We start from the raw sequence: 16,746 nt of genomic DNA, 5'->3' as shown, positions 1-16,746 counted from the left end.
CGAACTCAGGGCCTCACGCAGCGAGCACTTTACCCAATGAGCCCTCTCCTCGGCCTCCCTCCCACCCGCACATTAAGAGCCTAACACAAAGAATGTCTACTTGGTTTGCTTTTGTTGGTCTTAGTTGTTTGTTTTAAGACTGAGTCTTGCTGTAGCCCAGGCTGGCCTTAAACTTGTGATCCTGTTCCCCATCCTCCTAAGTGCTGAGATTGTTCATTTGTACCACTGTGGGGGAGGGGGGCCGATTTGCGCTTTAGGAAGATGGAAGGTCATCAATGTTTACAGTGGACCAGGTGAAAACCTGATCCTTTGACAAAAGGTGATAGGCGTGGCTGTACCTCAGCCACGTGCAGCTACCTCTAGGCTTCAGTGAGGCTCTGTATGGCTGCCAGGTTCTTCACTGCTTCTGGGGAAGAGTCTGAGGTTGCAGGCTGCAGGGAGAGATAAATGCTGATGTTACTGTGTGTTAGAGCTTGTGGGAAGCATTGGTGCCTGTAAACAGCTATTTGAAAGTCTCATCTTTGAGACCTAGCATTTCCACTTTCACTTAGACGTGTGGACTGCTTGGATGGCTTTAGATGTTGTGGGACTTTTTTTTTTTTTTATCTTTTGTTTTGTTTGAGTCAGGGTCTTAATTTTGTATCCCAGGCTGGCCTCAAACTTTCAACCATCCTCCTGCCTCAGCCTTCCCGGTGCTAGGATTACACAGGAGCAAGCCGTGACACCTGGCTACAGCTTTGAACTTTGATCTGATTGGTGGCATGATTTCTTTCCATGCTGCTCAATTTCAGGGGGCTAGGCTGGGGCCAGAGGGGCTGAGAAGGGTCTCTCTGTGCCTGCAGTGACCTGGAGAAGTCAGTGGAGAAGATCCAGAGGGATGTGGCCCATAACCACCGGCTGGTGCCTCCTCCTGAGCTGGAAGAGAAGGCGCTGGTGCTGAAGCAGCTTGGGGAGACGCTGACGGAGCTCAAGGGTGAGCCTGCCCTGGCCAGGGTGCCCCGACTCCTGGGTGCTTTACACCTACCCAACCAGCTCACCCCCCTTGCCCTCTCAGCTCACTTCCCAGGCCTGCAGAGTAAGATGCGGGTGGTGCTTCGGGTAGAGGTGGAGGCGGTGAAGTTCCTGAAGGAGGAGCCTCAACGCCTTGATGGACTTCTCAAACGCTGCCGCGGGGTCACTGACACGCTTGCCCAGATCCGAAGGTCATTCTCCCCTCCATCTTTAGTTTCCCATGGGGTTACACACTGGGCCCAGGGCCAGAGAAACCCCTGGTCCCTTATTGGGACTCCTCAGAGAGCTCTCTGTGCTAGCTAGAGGTGCTGCTCTTCAATTCTTTTTTTTAAGGTTTTGCTTTGTTTATTTCATGTGTATTAGTACTCTATCTGCATGTGTAACTGCATGCCACAAGAGGGCAGTGGAGGGTATAGATGGTTGTGAGCCACCCTGTGATTTCTGGAAGAGCAGACAGAGCTCTTAACCACTGAGCCATCTCTCCAGACCTGCTTCGGCTCTGCCATCTCTCCTGCAAGATCCCAGAGCCTTCCTCACACCTGCAGGCTCCCCTCCAGCGGCTCCCACCTCTCATTAACTGTTCCTCACTCTCCCATCCCTAGGCAAGTGGATGAAGGTGTGTGGCCACCCCCCAACAATATCCTGAACCAGTCCCCCAAGAAGGTGGCAGCCGAGACAGACTTCAGCAAGGGCTTGGATTTTGAAATTCCACCCCCCAGCCCTCCACTGAATCTTCATGAGCTGAGTGGGCCTGCCGAAGGAGCCCCTCTGACCCCAAAGAGCAGCAACCCCACCAAAGGCCTGGATGCTTCCAGCAAGAGAAGCGTGGACAAAGCTGTGTCTGTTGAGGTGATGGGCCAGGGCGGGGAATGAGCTAGGCTCACAGTTCTTGCTGTCACCTGTTCTGGTCAGATACTGAAGGAGCATGTAGAGGCCCTTCAGGATTAGGATGAGAAGTGTGAAAAGCATTTTGGTGGCATTTACCCTTCTTGATAGAAAGCATGCCGTAAAGCTTTAATAATTAAAGCAATGTGGTGCTTACATAAACACAGGCTGGGTAGTTAATGAAACAGAATAGAATGTCCAGAAATAAGCCTAATAATGATGTATTTGGTGAAAGTGGCCTCTCTAGGCTTCAGGGACAGTGTGTAGCACCCAGTAGGAGGGTCTGAATCTCCCTGAAGTTCTCTTCTTGTTCTTACCATATGTGGCTGGGGAAGAGGCTGATCTCGGGAGGTCAGGGGGTCATGATTGGGAGTCCTGACCCCAGCTCTGCTTCCCCTCTCTAGGCTGCAGAGAGAGACTGGGAGGAGAAACGGGCAGCTCTGACCCAGTATAGCGCCAAGGACATCAACCGGCTGCTGGAGGAGACACAGGCTGAGTTGCTCAAGGCCATCCCTGACCTGGACTGTGCCAGCAAGACCCACCCAGGCCCTGCTCCCACCCCGGACCACAAGCCCCCCAAGGCACCCCACGGTCAGAAGGCAGCCCCCCGGACAGAGCCCAGTGGGAGAAGAGGTTCAGGTATGGGAATCTAAGGGCCTGGGGTTAAAGAACCCTATCCTCAGAGCTTGGCTTATGGGGCAAGCACTGGGGAGTGAGCCAGATAGCCAGGCTGCCAAAGAATGGGGTGCTACCCATTAGCAGGATCAGGGCACAGAATGACAGGGTAAGCGGCAGTCCATCCAGTTTCCTTCCCACTGCTGCTGGAGGCTCATGCAGGGGGTACGAGTATATGCAAGCTAGGCGGCCCTTGCCCACGCTGCCCGAGAGAGAGCAAGTCAGGCTGCTCTGAGAGGAGGGCGGAGCTGAAAAGTATGACAGGGCCGTGGTCTCCCAAGCCTGCAGGATGCTGGGAGCGACATCTGAATGAGAGGTCCTGCCATCACTGGTTCATGTATTCCTTCCAGCAACCCTGGCCATGAAAGGTGCTTCAAGAAGCTCAGAATGTTTATATTTTTATGTGTGTGGGTGTTTTGCCCGCATGTGTGTCTGGGCACCGCACATGTGCCTGGTGCCCGAGAAGGCCTGAGAGTGTTGGATCCCCTAGAACTGGAGTTACGGAGGACTGTGAGCCGCCCCGTGGGCACTGGGAATCCAACCTGGGTCTGGGAGAGCAGCCAGTGCTCTTAACTGCTGAGCCATCTCCAGCCCCAGAATTATTATTATTTTATTATTTAAAAGATTTGTAATTTGTGTGTGTGTGATGTCAAGGGACAACTTGTAGGAATTAATGTTTTCCTTCCGCTCTGAGATCAAATTCTGGTCACGAGGTTTGTACAGCAGGCACCTTTAACCTCCGAGCCACATCTATGGGGCCGTGCTTAGAATTTAATGGTGGACAGGCCGTTACATTTGTTAGGCGCTTATTACTTGAAGCCCTCCTGGTGCTGGTCCTGATGGTTTTGCAGTCGTCCCAGTCATTCCCTCGTTACAAAGAGGACAGACTCCAAAGGTTGTGTCATCTGTCCCAGGCCACATCTAATGGGTCCCTAGAACAAAAGGGCATCTCCTGAGCTGGGCCTGAGCTGTACAGCCCTAGAAAGGAGGAGAGCGCTTTCCACTGGAGCCTTAGAAATGAGCGGGCACTTCCCAGCGGGTGCACCTTGCGGGGGTCAGAGTGGCAAGTGCAGGGGAGGGGTGTGGCTTTTCCAGAACAGGCTCTAAGACGGGCCTTCGTGCAGAGCAAGGCTGAGAGGTTGTGGAAGGTGCTGGACTGTTTGGGTTGGTGGAAAGCCACAAGAGAGTCAAAGGCAAGGGTGTTATGGCTTGAGTGACCTTTCAGTGGGTTGCCATGGAAACCAGGCTGGAGAAAGGCAGGGCAGCAAGCTGGACTAGGCTCCTCAGAGAAAGAATGAGGTGCTTGCTCAGCCTGGCAGGGCTGAGGAGCTTCTGTGGCGGTGAGACACACCGGGCCAGGCTTGCATGCGAGCATGAACCTCTGGGGAGGTTAAGATGTCCGTGCTGGGTCAGCAACTCAGGGCAAAGGGCCTCCCAGGAACACTTCCGTACGGCAGTGTTCCTAGCTCGAGCTGTCATCACCCAGCAGCTGAGTGCTGTTGGAGGAAGCGGGGCTGGGTGAGCCTGTTGGCAGGTATGGGGAAGTGGAAAGAGAGCGGTCCTGCTGTTCTCCTCCCTGAGATGAGATGTCCTCTTGGCCGTTCCTGGAGGAGGGGAAACGAGCACTTGTGGACACGGGGGTGGTGAGTTCCTGACCCTAGACCCCACTGCTTGCAGATGAGCTCACAGTGCCCCGATACCGCACGGAGAAGCCCTCCAAGTCCCCACCACCACCCCCTCCCCGCCGGAGCTTCCCTTCCTCCCACGGCCTGACCACCACTCGCACTGGAGAAGTGGTGGTCACCAGCAAGAAAGACTCAGCCTTCATCAAGGTGCGCTGTCAACTGGTGGGGTTTGGGTCACCTGAAGGGGAAGCTTAAGAGAACCTCTGAGCCAAGCGGGGGTGCATGCCTTTAATCCCAGCGCTCAGGAGGCAGAGGCAGGTGGATCTGAGTTTGAGGCCAGCCTGGTCTACAGAGTGAGTTCTAGGACAGCTAGGGCCACACAGAGAAAACACAAAACAAAACAAAACAAAACAAAACAGAAAAAAATCTCGGAGAGGATGGGAGTCACAGAGAAACCCTGTCTCCAAAACAAAACAAAACAAAACAAAAACCTCAGAGGGGATGGGAGTCAGTCAGGACAACCCAGCCTGACTTCCGGTTTGGAATCTAGGGCTGTGTGATCCCATAGCAAGTCTTGGCAGGCTCGGGGAGGAGGGGGGGTATTCTTTCTGGCAATGTCTAGTGAGGGAGGGAGGGGAGGGAGGAGGGGGGGAGGGGGGGAGGGAGGGAGGGAGGGAGGGAGGACTTGATAGGCACCTGGTTTTCCAGAAGGCCGAGTCCGAGGAGCTGGAGATCCAGAAGCCCCAGGTGAAGCTGCGCCGGGCTGTATCTGAGGTAGTACGCCCTGCGTCCACACCACCCATCATGGCCTCTGCCATCAAGGATGAAGACGACGAGGAGCGCATCATTGCCGAGCTGGAGGTGGGTCGGGCATGGCTGGACAAGGCCTCAGCTGGGCCTGGTTTTGTGCCAAGCCTTCCTCCGCGCTGGGCACAGGCCCTGGGCAGGCAGAGGAGAGCTAGCCCCAGGACCCATTCTTCTTAGCTTCCATTTCTTCTCCAGTCTAAAGTTCCTCCTGGCAGGTCTGAGTTTTCACTGTAGTCTCTTGGATTCCCCCTGGGACCCCAAGCCCCACTATCCTCTGAGAGCCCCAGATCTGCACATTCTGAGCTTACTGAGACCCTACCCAGGTGGTCTGGGGACAGCTCGTGTTCCAAAACTCTCATGCCTGAGTACCCCGGGGCCAGAATCCTGCAGACCCTTAGAGCAAAGGACCCAGACTCCTGTATTACCATAAGCCACCGCTCACAGGGTTCCTAGAAATCTTCGTTCTAAGGCCAGAATTCCTGGATTCAGGGCCCTGTAGAGGAGAGAGACTGAAGGACCAGTGGGTCGTCAATCATGGTGAGGTGCCAAGGGGTGAGACTGGGGCCCATGCCATCCTGGGCAGCTCTGCATAGGTACCCAGGTACTCAGCCAGGACCTGGGTCCTCACTAGAGCCGGTACTCCAAACCTGCCCCTGCCTTCTGCTCCCCAGGTGTTTGAAAGAAGTTCAGTATCTTCCCTCCCCCCCACGCCCCGCCGCCAGCCGATCCCCACCTTGCTGTCCCCCCAGGACATGGGGTCCCCTGGGGGCTCAGCTCTGGGCTCCCCACGTAAGGTAACTGGGCCTCCCCGCACCTATCACGGCGCTCTCTGCCTGGTCCTCCACGGCTTCCTTTTCCGCACCTCTCGCTAACCCGCTAACATGCCACCCACGCCAGCCCCTCTGCCACTGCCCGGACTTCACGCCCTTTTGGACTCCACCCCTGCACAAGCCAAGGGCAGCGCACAACCGCACAACTTGTCCCTTGCTCTCGAGGCTTCCTGGGGGGGGGTCTTCTTTGGAGACTGCGGCCTGGGTGTGTGGTGTGACCCGAGAGTTCTCTTCCGGGCCTGGTTCTATCTAGCTCTTGGATGTTTTGTTCCCATTAACAGCCTGAGTTCAGGCCGGTCTAAAGCCTGTGAGTTGTCTTGGGCCAAGATTGGAATTTGGAGCTTGTTCAGGAACTGACTTAGGGTCCAACTCAATCTGACCGAGTCCCGAGAGCTTGCGTGGTCCCCTCCCTTATGCCCTGCTCTGCTGCTCAGCCAGGGGAGGGGGCGCTGCCCCTCTCACTGGAATCCATGCCTTGCACTGGGAATTCAGGACAGACCGGGGAGATGGCTTTCCTCGTCTCCCTGCCCTGTGGCCATTCTTGCCGCCTTGGTCAGGGAGCGTGGGCACTCATGGCCTCCCTTGGCTGGCGGTGTTGTCTTTCAGCATTGGGAAATAGTTCTTCTCTCTAACTTCAGTCCTTGCTGCTGTCCTGCTGCCCTTATTTCCCCTTGGGAATGTGGGGGGTGGGTATCGGGAGCTTGGGGTGGGTGGGTCTCTGCTATCTACTCCAGGAGACTGTGTTTGAGGAGGAGGGTGGAGAAGGGACTCCGGGGGAAGGGTGTCTGTCCTCTACCCAGCCAGGTTGGGGTATGAACTCCCCTGTCCTCAACTTCTCAAGCACACACAACCCCTCCCCTTCCTTGTACGGTTTTCCCCAGCCCACAGCGGTGGCCCATGATGGCAGCCACCAGCATTTGTGATCTGGCTAAGGGCCCGGTGGTCTTCGGTTTCCTGGCAGGGCTGCAGACAGGTGACAGGAGGAGGAAAGTGCTGTCTGCAGCCCCCAGCCATCCTCAGGGGCTGAGCAGTGTGAAGGGGGCACTTCCTGACTGGCTTTGTCCTCAGCACCCAGATCCGCTCCTTTCTGGTTCTGGGGCTCAGTCATGAGGGGACCTAGCAGGCAAGGTCCCTTCTCTGGCTCCCCCTGTGCATCCTGAGGCGCTGTCAGGCAGAGGAGCCTGGTGAGCAGGGCCCTCTCTGCGTCCCCTGTGTGCACCCTACTTCAGGTAAGCACTGGCAGGGCTGGATGGGTTGCCCCGGGAGGTATAGGAGGAGGGGGTGTCTCGGCTTGTTTAGTGAAGGGAGCACTGGACTTGAACCCAGGCTGTCTGGGTCCAGATCCTGCCTCTACCACTAACTAGCTGAGAACCAGACAGGGTGTGAGTCATGTAACGTTCCTCACCTGTGAAGTGGGGACGAGGAGAGCGACAGTCATTTTGTGGGTAGAGGAAAGCACTGGAGGTGAAGACATAAGCCATAGTGTCTTGACACAGGCTTGGTACTCAGAGCTAAGGCAGAGTTCACTCAGGTTCAGAGGGTCCTTAGGGTCTCTGGGCCTAGCCCAGAGCACACACAGAAACGGGTGCTTAGCTGGAGCATTGTCCAGGGTGTGAGGCCAAGAAACTGGCCACAGCCAAGCTCTGCCCCTTTCTAGCTGAGTTCCCTGGGGAAGGGCCCACAGGGGTGAGACCAGGAGCCCAAGATGAAAAAAGATGGCTCCGTCTGTGAGGTAGAGGCCAGCACCTGCTCTCTGCTCACACAGCTGAAGTCTCTTCCGTTCAATTCAGCCAGTAGCTTGTATTTGCCCAAATGATGCACTTAATAGTGTCCTCGTGGTCTCATTGAATTTTCTGCACACCCCATACTACTGTCCTGTAGTGGACAGCATGAAACCTAGGATTTGCTCCCAAGTTTAACCTGGGTGGCGGGAAAGGAACAAACTCCCAGGATTCTGCAGCTGGCATCGTTACCAGGAAGCAGGAGGCCACGGGTTACGGGGGGGGATGGGAAGACACCTGTACTCTAGGCTTGTCTTTGCCTTCAGTTTATTCGGTGACATCATCAGGACTTTCCGTGACTCAGTTTCCCCATTAGGAGAGGAAGGGTGTGGGTCCATCTATCTCTTAGCCCCATCCCAGCTCAGGAGTCATTCTGCAGGGATTACATTCTTCCTCATTTTTCTGTCCCCCACAGGCTGCCTCGGGTCCCAGGGTCTTCCGTGTCCCTCAGATCATCTTGACAGAATGCACCTCCAGCTCTTCCTCCCCGCCAGAGACCAGCTTAGAGGAGCTGGGTCCTAGGACAGTCCCCACACCAAGACCCCGGACCCTGGCTGGCAGTGGGAGGGCTTGGAATAGCCCACGGACCTTGCTGGGACTAGCAGCTGAGGTACTCTGGCCTGGAAGCGGCTCAGTGTCCAGAGAAGAGCCAGCGATTCTACAGAGCCCACATGAGGCAGAAGCCAGAGTCCTCTGTCCTCAGGGACCATCCCCGGATGAGACTCGGAAGCCTTTAACCTCTGAGAGCCTCTCGGAGGAGACCCCTCAGAACTCTGAATGGGACACAGAAGCTTGCAGTAGGGGCCAGCGGCTGGCCATCAGCCTGGGAAGAACAGTACGGGCCACCACCCTGCTGCGTATGGACAGCCTGGAGGAGACGCTCCAAGAACTGGAAGCCACCCTGATGGAGATGGGCGCCAACGCGGCAATGAAGCGTCCAGGCAGCCCCCAGCCCCTGTCCCCTCACCCCCAGGTGGCTGCCTCCCGCCTCATCTCCCCCGCTCCCTTCCTGCTCCCGTCTCTGGGCTTACAGAGTGGAGGGAGCGGGGCCGCAGGAGCTCTGACCATCTCCCTCATGCCCGCTGTCTTTGTCTCAGCCTTCCATGCCCTGGGAGTCCGTTTCCAGGCCAAGGCCTATGGGTAGAGCCAGGGACGGCCGGGAAGCCGGCCCACCCAGGACTCAGCTCTGCTTGGGCCTGAACCAGGTGGCCTCTGTCCCTGTCTCATCTCTGTAAACCAGAGAATAAAGCTTTCTCATCTTCTCTGCCCCTTTCTCCCCTTCCTGTCTCTGACTCTTTCTGTCACTGTCATTTCTCCGCTCGCACCTCTGGGGCTCCAGAGTCTCTCTGGGAAGGGCTGTTACGTGAGGGGGTAGCTAGGGGCTCAGATGTACTCATTTGTGTGTGTGTGGGGGGGGGAATTTCTCCTCTTGCCTCCCACTCTGGGGGTGATGTGGACCTGGGGATGCTCTCTTAGTAGAGACCCCCAATTCCAACTCTGTCTCGTGGACCAGGGTGGTGTCCTTTGCTGGGAGCTGAGTGGCACTGGGGCCTTCTTAGGAAGGTGCCAGCTGCCCCTGGGCCACTCAGGGAAGTCATAAATGGGCTCTTACTCAGGGTAGCGCCTAGCTGGTCATCTGCTGCAGGGAGGTCTTCAACCTGGGCTCAGAGGGGACCGAAGCCTTGTTTGGTGGCGTCAGGGAGGGGTCTCCAGGACTCCACCCAGCGCTGAGAGTTCCACACAGGACTGTCCCACCCCAGCCTGTCTCTCTCTCCACAGAGTGGCGGTGGCAGCGTGCCGCCCATGAAGGTGGTGACTCCAGGAGCCTCTCGGCTGAAGGCGGCCCAGGGCCCAGCAGGCAGCCCTGACAAAGGCAAACACAGCAAGCAAAGGGCGGAGTACATGAGGATCCAAGCCCAGCAGCAGGTGAGGGTGGGATACGGGGACACCCCAGGCCCTTGGCCGGTCATACACCAAGCCTCTGCCACGTGCCACCGTTCCAGTGATGGTTCTGGTTCTTGTGTGTCCCTCCCTGTTATGACTCCCTCCATCTCGTTCCTCCTTGTGGGCCCGGGGCTTTGGATATGGTTTAGCTGTGAGTCCCTGAATTCAAGGGTAGATGAGCCTCAGTCCCTGCCTGTGGAGGCCTGCCCTGTGCGGGCAGATTCACTTCCTGCCACAACAGTTGGGCCACTCACTGAAGCCCCTACCACAGCCGTCTTGCCTCCTGCGCCTCTGTGCTCCTCTGCATGGCTCCCATCTGCTCTCTGCGTCCAGCCTTCTGCCCTCAGTTCGGGAGAAAGCTGGTTTTGCACACGATTTTCAGCCACAGCCCGTAATGCAGATCAGGTGTTGGTGAGAATTGTGCAGGTGCAACAGCCTGTTCGGATTCCGTTTGTAGGTCTGGAGTTGACAGAATTTCCCCGTGGTGCCTAGGGCCCTGGAGCGGAGGAGAGCCTGGCTGGAGCTGTGGAGAGCCCTTCTGTGCACCTTCTGGGTTCAGAACCTCTCCCGAGCAGCTCCTCTGTGCCAGGCCTGTCTCGGGTCCCTTGTTCAGTCCAGAAGTAGAAGGTTAGGGCTCGCCAAGGCTGGCCATGAGAGTCAGCTCATAGCAGGACAGAGAGTTCCCAGACCTGCACAGCAAATGGCATTAGAGCCAAGCCTGGGGACCTAGCTGTCTTCTGTTGTTGTTGTTTTTGTTGTTGTTGTGTGTAGCTCTGGCTGTCCTGGAAACTGCTCTGTAGACCAGACTGGCCATGAACTCACAGAGATCCACCTGCCTCTACCTCCTGAGTGCTGGGATTAAAGGCATCCACCGCCACCACCAGCCATGGACCTAACTATCTTAAAACCCTTTCCACCTGGCTGGAGAGATGGCTCTGGTTAAGAGCACTGTCTGCTCTTTCTAATGGGCCTGTGTTCAATTCCCAACACCCACATGGCAGCTCATAGCTGTTTGTAACTCCAGTTCCGAGGGATTTGACACCTTTATTCTAATGCATATAAAATAAAAATAAACAAATTAAAAACAAACAAACAAAAAAAACCACCTTCCACCATAGGCCTCAGACAGCCATGGGCAACAAGACCTTGTCTGTCTGCTGGCTCCTAGGAGGACAAACGTTCAGTCCTTCCCGGCTTTTCTCCACTGGCCCCCATTTTCCCATGGTCCCCAGACCCCACCTAACAACACCTATGCCCTGGTTCTTTTCCGCCACCATTGTGGGTGAATGCATCTTGTCTTGTCTGGGGTATTTTTCTTTTTCTTTTTTTTTTTTTTTTTTTTTTTTCCATACAAGGTATCTTTGTGTAGCCTTAGCTATCCTGGAACTAACTCTGTAGACCAGGCTGGCCTCAAACTCACAGAGATCCCCCTGCCTCTGCCTCTGCCAGGTTAAAGGTGTGTACCACTAGTGCCAGGCTCCCTCTTTCTCTTTAGAGTGGCCTTTGCTGTTGTTTGCTTAGTGAGACAGGGTCTCACTGTGTAGTCCGGACCGAGCTGGAATCGGCTGTCCTTGCCTTCGCCTCACGTTTTCAACAGTTACAGGCATGCACCATTGCCTCAGGATTTTCATATTTAAAAAAATATACATATTTATTCATTATTTATACGGTGCTCTGACTACACGCCAGAAGAGGGCGCCAGATCTCACAATAGACGGTTATGAGCCACCATGTGGGTGCTGGGAATTAAACTCAGGACCTTTGGAAGAGCAGCCAGTGCTCTTAACTGCTGAGCCAACTCTCCAGCCATTGTTTTGTTTTGTTTAATCAAGTTATCACGCTGGTGGCTAAACTCCAGGTGAGTCGCTGGGTACAGTTACAGAGTTCACGCCTGGGACGCCTGTCACCCTCACCCAGTATCGGCACTTGTTAAAATGCACACTCCCCCAGGTAGGGACGATTCTGGACGGAGTCCCACTTGTGACACAGGCCGACACGCTCTGCAGTGGTGGTACGTGTCACAGAGCGTCCCGTGGAGGCGATGCAGGTGGCTCTTAAGTCATGCCTCGGAGGCCGTGTCTCCAAAGGAGAAGCCTGGGGACCAATATACAAGGAAGGAGGCGCACGCATGCGTGCGTGTGTGTGTGTGTGCGTGCAGGGGGCTCTGGCTGGGGCACGTGAGCAGAGAGGGCCAGAGTGGGGATCCCTGAGCTGAGAGAGACGCTGGTGGTGGCAGGTGGATCCTCTCAGTTTCCAGGAGGGCTAGCTCACTCCAGCTTACACCAGGAACCTTCTGGTGAGGACCGGCCTCCCGCAGAGGCCCGAGGTGTGGACCTCTGCTGCTGGGCTGAGCTACCTTCCGCCACCTGCCCCGGCTTCAGATGCATCCCTGTCACTGCTAACCGTTCACTTCTTTTCCCCCCCCCCTTACCCACCCTGCCACCCCTCGTCCCCTCTGCCTGTCCTGGGCTGGGTCTCTCTGGTATCTCTTTCTGTCTTCTGTCTTTCTTCTCAGTAACCATGGACTGAGGCCACCCCCCACTCTGGTTTCCGGGCCTTTGATCCAACCCCACGGCTCCCCTCCCCCTTCCTTGTGCCCTGTAGATACACTAGCCCATCCTGCCCCAGCAGTTCAGAGGAGCACTCTCTCCAGACGCCCTGCTCTGGTTTCTCACTTTCGCAGTTACTTTTCTCTCGGACTTGTGGAGTTTTTCCACTTTTCAACACTTCAGCCAGGAGCCAGCATGGAGGCTGTCCTTCGCTCTCTCTGACCCCTGACCCCTGTTTTTGTTCCAGGCCACTAAACCATCTAAAGAGATGAGCGGGTCGAATGAGACCTCAAGCCCTGTCTCAGACAAGCCCTCTGGTTCCAGAACCTCCATCCCTGTATTGACTTCCTTTGGGGCAAGGAATTCTTCCATCTCCTTCTAGAGGCCCCAACCTGCCCCTCCGTCACCCCCACCATCATTTCCCACTTTCTTTCATGCCCGCTCCTCCCTCCCCACTCTCACACCGGAAGGGTTGCAGGGGCATGGCCCCAGCTCTCTCATCCCCTCTTGGTGTGTTTGGTTTTTTAAGTGGTTCCCTTTTAATTCTCTTTCCTTTTCTTTTTTTCTTTTCTTTTTTCTTTTTTTAAAGAGCAAAAGAGAAAACTAAAAACCAAACACACCAACTTCCCTTGACTTCCTCCTGTTCCCTAGTGGCCTCTGCTTGGCCCACTTCCTCTCATCTTTCCCTCTGCTCTTTCACCCTCTTCCTCCCAAGTCCATCCAAAGTTCCCACCTCCCCTAACTTCCCGAGAACACTTGGAACTAACTCTGAGCCACGGAGACTTTTGGAGTGAAGAGAGAACCCCCCTCCCGTTATGGAGTTCCTTCCTGGAGGAACGGATGGATGTGGACTAACTCGGCGTCAGGCTGGACAATGGACAGGGGAGACGCTGGGCCTTGGAGATGCCCCGCTGCCTGTCCATCCTTCGAAGAGACAGACTCTGCTGCCAGCCTCTGGTTTTCCTCTGGAATCAGGGTGGGCCTGGACGCAGGCCTAGCTGGAGGGCATCCTCAGAGAAGAGGCCAAGGCTGGGTGTGAGGAGGAGAGGGGGGGCACTAGGTGCCAGGGGAGAGGCCGGCTCACTGTTGCTCAGTTGTCCGGCTGGTGCTAGCAAAGGGCAGAAGGAGGCCCCCAGGACGCCTGTCATGGTGGGTGTTCCTGGGGGACAGCCTGCCCCTGCGGCTCTGCCTTGGGAGAGGGCAGGCCTGAGGGGCATCTGGTACTTTTAGTTTCCTAATTTAGCACTTTAAATGCCATTAACTTATTTTATTGGGGTGGGGTGGGCAGGATGGAGGGACCTAGAAACATGTTTGGGGGTGGGAAGGGAGAAGGGGGGTGCAGTAAAGGCTGACCCCGAGCTGGGGGCTGGGCCGCTTGACCTTCAACCAGCCTCTATGATTTGAGGGTTTTCAGGGAAGAGGTGTGCGTGACTCGTCTGGGGGGATCTGGTGACCACTGGTGAGGTGTTGGAGGGTCCCCAAGGCAGAGCAGCCAGCCGGCACTCCAGTCTATGGATTCCGTGCAGCGGTCCTGGCCGGGGCAGACTGGCTTTCGGGTGGGCCCTGAAGTCAAGGGGAGAGGCTGACTTGACTCTGGCCCCTAGAAGGCACAGAGGGGCCAGAGCAAGAAGGGAGATCCTGCGGAAGGGCGGAGGGGGCTCCTTTCAGAGCACAAAGTAGAGTAAGCACAGAGAGGCGGTCTTGGTTCTAGTCCCCCATAAGCACAGAAAGGAACCATGGAAGGGACAGGACCCCAAGACCTGGCAGGGAGAGCCAGTAGCAGCTGTTGAGGGTTCGGGGAGGGAGGGAAAACTGGGTTGTGTTTTTTTTTTTTTTTTTTTTTTTTTAATTTCTGTTTTTGTTTTCTCAGTTCACTCTTGTTTTCTAGCTTTGGATCATTTTTGTATGAAGGCGAACAAGCCTTTTTGAAAAATAACAAAAGAAGAAGAAGAAAAAAAAATCCCTCCCAGAAAAAAAAAACAAACAAAAAAAAATCCAAAAAACCCTAGAAAATAGAAAAAAAAAAAAAAAAAGGACCTCACGATGATGCAATTACTTTTAATTGCAAGCAACTCTTTACATTTAAGTGAAGTGTCTTAACATTTTATATTGTTTTAAAGATATATTTACATATTATATATATAATATACGTAATATAAATATATATAAATATTTAAAAAAGAAAAAAAAAACAAACAAGAAAACCACAGCACACTCTCCCTGGCCGCTGTCTGGCAGGGGAGGGGGCTGGGGACAGGCGTGTGCCCTGGCTTCTGTAGTCCGGTGAAGCAGTTTGGTTTGATTTGGCTGTACAGAGACCCCTGACTTGGGAGGGGAGGGGGGGGGGGCCCCTCCACTCCATTTCTCTTTGCTTGCTACTCTTCGCTTGCCCCCACACCCCCTCAGCTCTGTGACCTGAGTGTGCGCCCCTCCGTCATTGTCCTGAGTTGAGTGTCCTTTGTGGAGGGAGAGGGAGCCGGGGGAGGGGAAAGGGACCCATGCAGGAGCTGCCCTAGGCGCCCAGGCAGAGCCCGCGGGCTTGGCATCGTTCTTCGCTTTTGGTCCCTGCGCCTGTGTGCGTGTGTGTGCACGCTGGCGTAAGCCTCCGTGACTTAGGTGTGTGCACGTGCATGGAACCTGTGTGTGTGAGTGAGTGAGCAAAAGCTTCTACTGTATATGCGAAGCCTTGTACATGTATGTGAACGTGGCCAGCACGGCTGTGTGAGGGAGCCTTGGCAGTAAGAACGCGAACGCGTGTAGTGTGTGTGCGGACATGCCTGGCTGTTGGGGTGAGGACCGCGTGTGGCTGGGTAGAGATGACGTGAGCGGTGGGTAGGGTCGTGTCCAGGTGCAGGCGAGGTGTGAGGCGGCCGCTGTGTGTGTGCCCGTGTGTGCGCATGTGTGTGCCCGTGTCCCATCAACCCTGCACCACTCGCCCGGCTCCCCTCCCCCCACACCCGCAGCACGTCGGTCCCCGCCCCCACAGCTGCATGCGCCTCCGCCGCTCTGTCCATCAGTGTGTGCTTGACAAAAGAAACTGCCACATTGGGGGACCCTGTACCTGGTCCCCTCACCCCCTGCCCGCTGTGCTGTGTTACTCGCATGGGGGGTTCTCTCTGACCCCTTCCACAATATACTGTTTTCCCAGGGGCCTCAGGGCCAAGGCTTCGAGGGGGGTCCCAAGGGAGGGCCCCCCAAGGCCAGCCCGGCTCCACACCCACCCGTCCACCCCGTAGGGCCTGTGTCGGTGTAGAAGTGATGGCTTCTGTGGATATTTTGTGATCTCTGTCAGTGTAATTGACAATTTCTAAATGGAAAGGGTTGCTGTGTTTTCTGTCTCTTTTTTAATGTCTTTTTTTTTTTTTTTTTCTTCCCTACCTCCCTGCTTTCTTCCCTTCCCTTTTGGTTTTTCTAGCCGAGTGTTGGGGCTTTAATAAAACTTGTTTCTTTTTCCTCTCCTGGATCTTCTTCCTGTGGATTCTGCCTCGTTATTTTACTTCTTCACCTCCAGGGTCCCGGAAGGAGCTGGGGTGAACGGCGGAGGGGTGGGGACTTCCTGAAGCCGGCGTGCCTCTCGTCAGTGGGCATGGCACGGAGAAAGGACAGGAGTCATTGGGCTGGGGCTACCTAAGGCCTTGGGGGTACTGGAGAAGGGCTCCAGTCACTTTATTTTATTTGAGGGGGTTGAGACGGGGTTTCCCTGTGTAGCCCTGGCTGTTCTGGAACTCACTCTGTAGACCAGGCTGGCCTTGACTCAGAAATCCGCCTGCCTCTGCCTCCAGAGTGCTGGGATTAAAGGCTCTGTCACCAGGCCCAGCTAAACCCCACTAATTGTAAAGAGTCAGCTTCAGACTGGAGGTTGCAGGAGAGGCCAGTCTAGGCCTCGCTACACCCGTGAGCGACAGAGCCAGCACAGACATCCTGGGCATCTTTCTCGTGTCCCAGAACCAGCAGTCTGTGAACCCAAGATTTGAATTCAGCTCCAGCTAGCCCCAAAGCCAGTGATTAGAGGTCAGAGTTCCTCGACCAGTGCCATGTTGGGTTTCAGACTCTGGACCTCCGGGAGGGATGAGTCTTGATGCCGACTCTTTCCAGGGCAGTTGCGTCAGAGCTCTGGAACTTACAGGAGTTAGCGAATGGAACAGTGAAATGTAGCTGCTCCTCACAGCTTGCAGGGGACGGGCCGGAAGTCCTGCTCGGGGTTTTCAAGAGCCAGAGTTCGGAAGGTCTTGCCTTTGAGGCTTCCTATATTTTACTCGGCTGAGGCCTGGAGTTACCAGATGTTTACCTCTGTCCCATGAGGTGACAGGGTCCTGAAGCTACACTTGCCCATCCTTTTTTGGAACCCTTAGCATCATTCCCCCCCAGGGCCATTGGAGTTGAGAAACTGCTCGCCATTGGAAATACCACTGCATGAGTCACCTCCTGACATTGCCCCAGAAGACCTCAGACACCAGTGTGGCCAGAGCTCATTATACCCACAGGCTGTCCCTGTGTCTTTCAGCACTTCAGCTGGTCCCATTGTCCATTTCCCTTCGTATTCCCGGCAAGCAGGAGAGCAGCCAACCCCCTCCTGCTTTCCCCTCCCCCTCCGCTGGCAATTTAAAATGGAGAACAAACAGCCATCACCTGCTTGCCA

The 16,746-nt window shown here is 55.3% G+C and overlaps 2 protein-coding genes across 4 annotated transcripts in view; both read left to right on the top strand.

The window, feature by feature from the left end:
- The window catches only part of Srcin1 (SRC kinase signaling inhibitor 1), a 39,225-nt gene extending 23,660 nt beyond the window's left edge, over positions 1-15,565 (top strand). For 2 of the 3 annotated variants that reach the window (XM_055620068.1, XM_055620066.1), the window contains 8 exons: positions 843-973; positions 1,055-1,202; positions 1,614-1,860; positions 2,301-2,535; positions 4,249-4,403; positions 4,905-5,057; positions 9,394-9,540; positions 12,355-15,565. In XM_055620068.1, the coding sequence (XP_055476043.1) occupies positions 843-973; positions 1,055-1,202; positions 1,614-1,860; positions 2,301-2,535; positions 4,249-4,403; positions 4,905-5,057; positions 9,394-9,540; positions 12,355-12,489 (1,351 nt within the window). In that variant the 3' untranslated portion in view covers positions 12,490-15,565. Of the gene's footprint in view, positions 1-842; positions 974-1,054; positions 1,203-1,613; positions 1,861-2,300; positions 2,536-4,248; positions 4,404-4,904; positions 5,058-9,393; positions 9,541-12,073 lie in introns of all 3 variants that reach the window. The other variant, XM_055620065.1, reaches the window with a different exon arrangement.
- On the top strand, positions 5,731-8,886 carry LOC129686248 (uncharacterized). The gene is made up of 2 exons (XM_055620069.1): positions 5,731-5,797; positions 8,030-8,886. Exons 1-2 carry the CDS (start codon positions 5,756-5,758, stop codon positions 8,756-8,758), a joined length of 771 nt encoding a protein of 256 aa, XP_055476044.1. The 5' UTR covers positions 5,731-5,755; the 3' UTR covers positions 8,759-8,886.
- Positions 15,566-16,746: the final 1,181 nt, after the last annotated feature.

This window comes from Psammomys obesus, unplaced genomic scaffold (genome assembly GCF_907164565.1).
Source record: "Psammomys obesus unplaced genomic scaffold, mPsaObe1.curated_primary_1811, whole genome shotgun sequence".
NCBI classification, from domain to species: Eukaryota; Metazoa; Chordata; class Mammalia; order Rodentia; family Muridae; genus Psammomys; species Psammomys obesus.
This window is presented reverse-complemented; position numbering and strand designations above follow the sequence as displayed.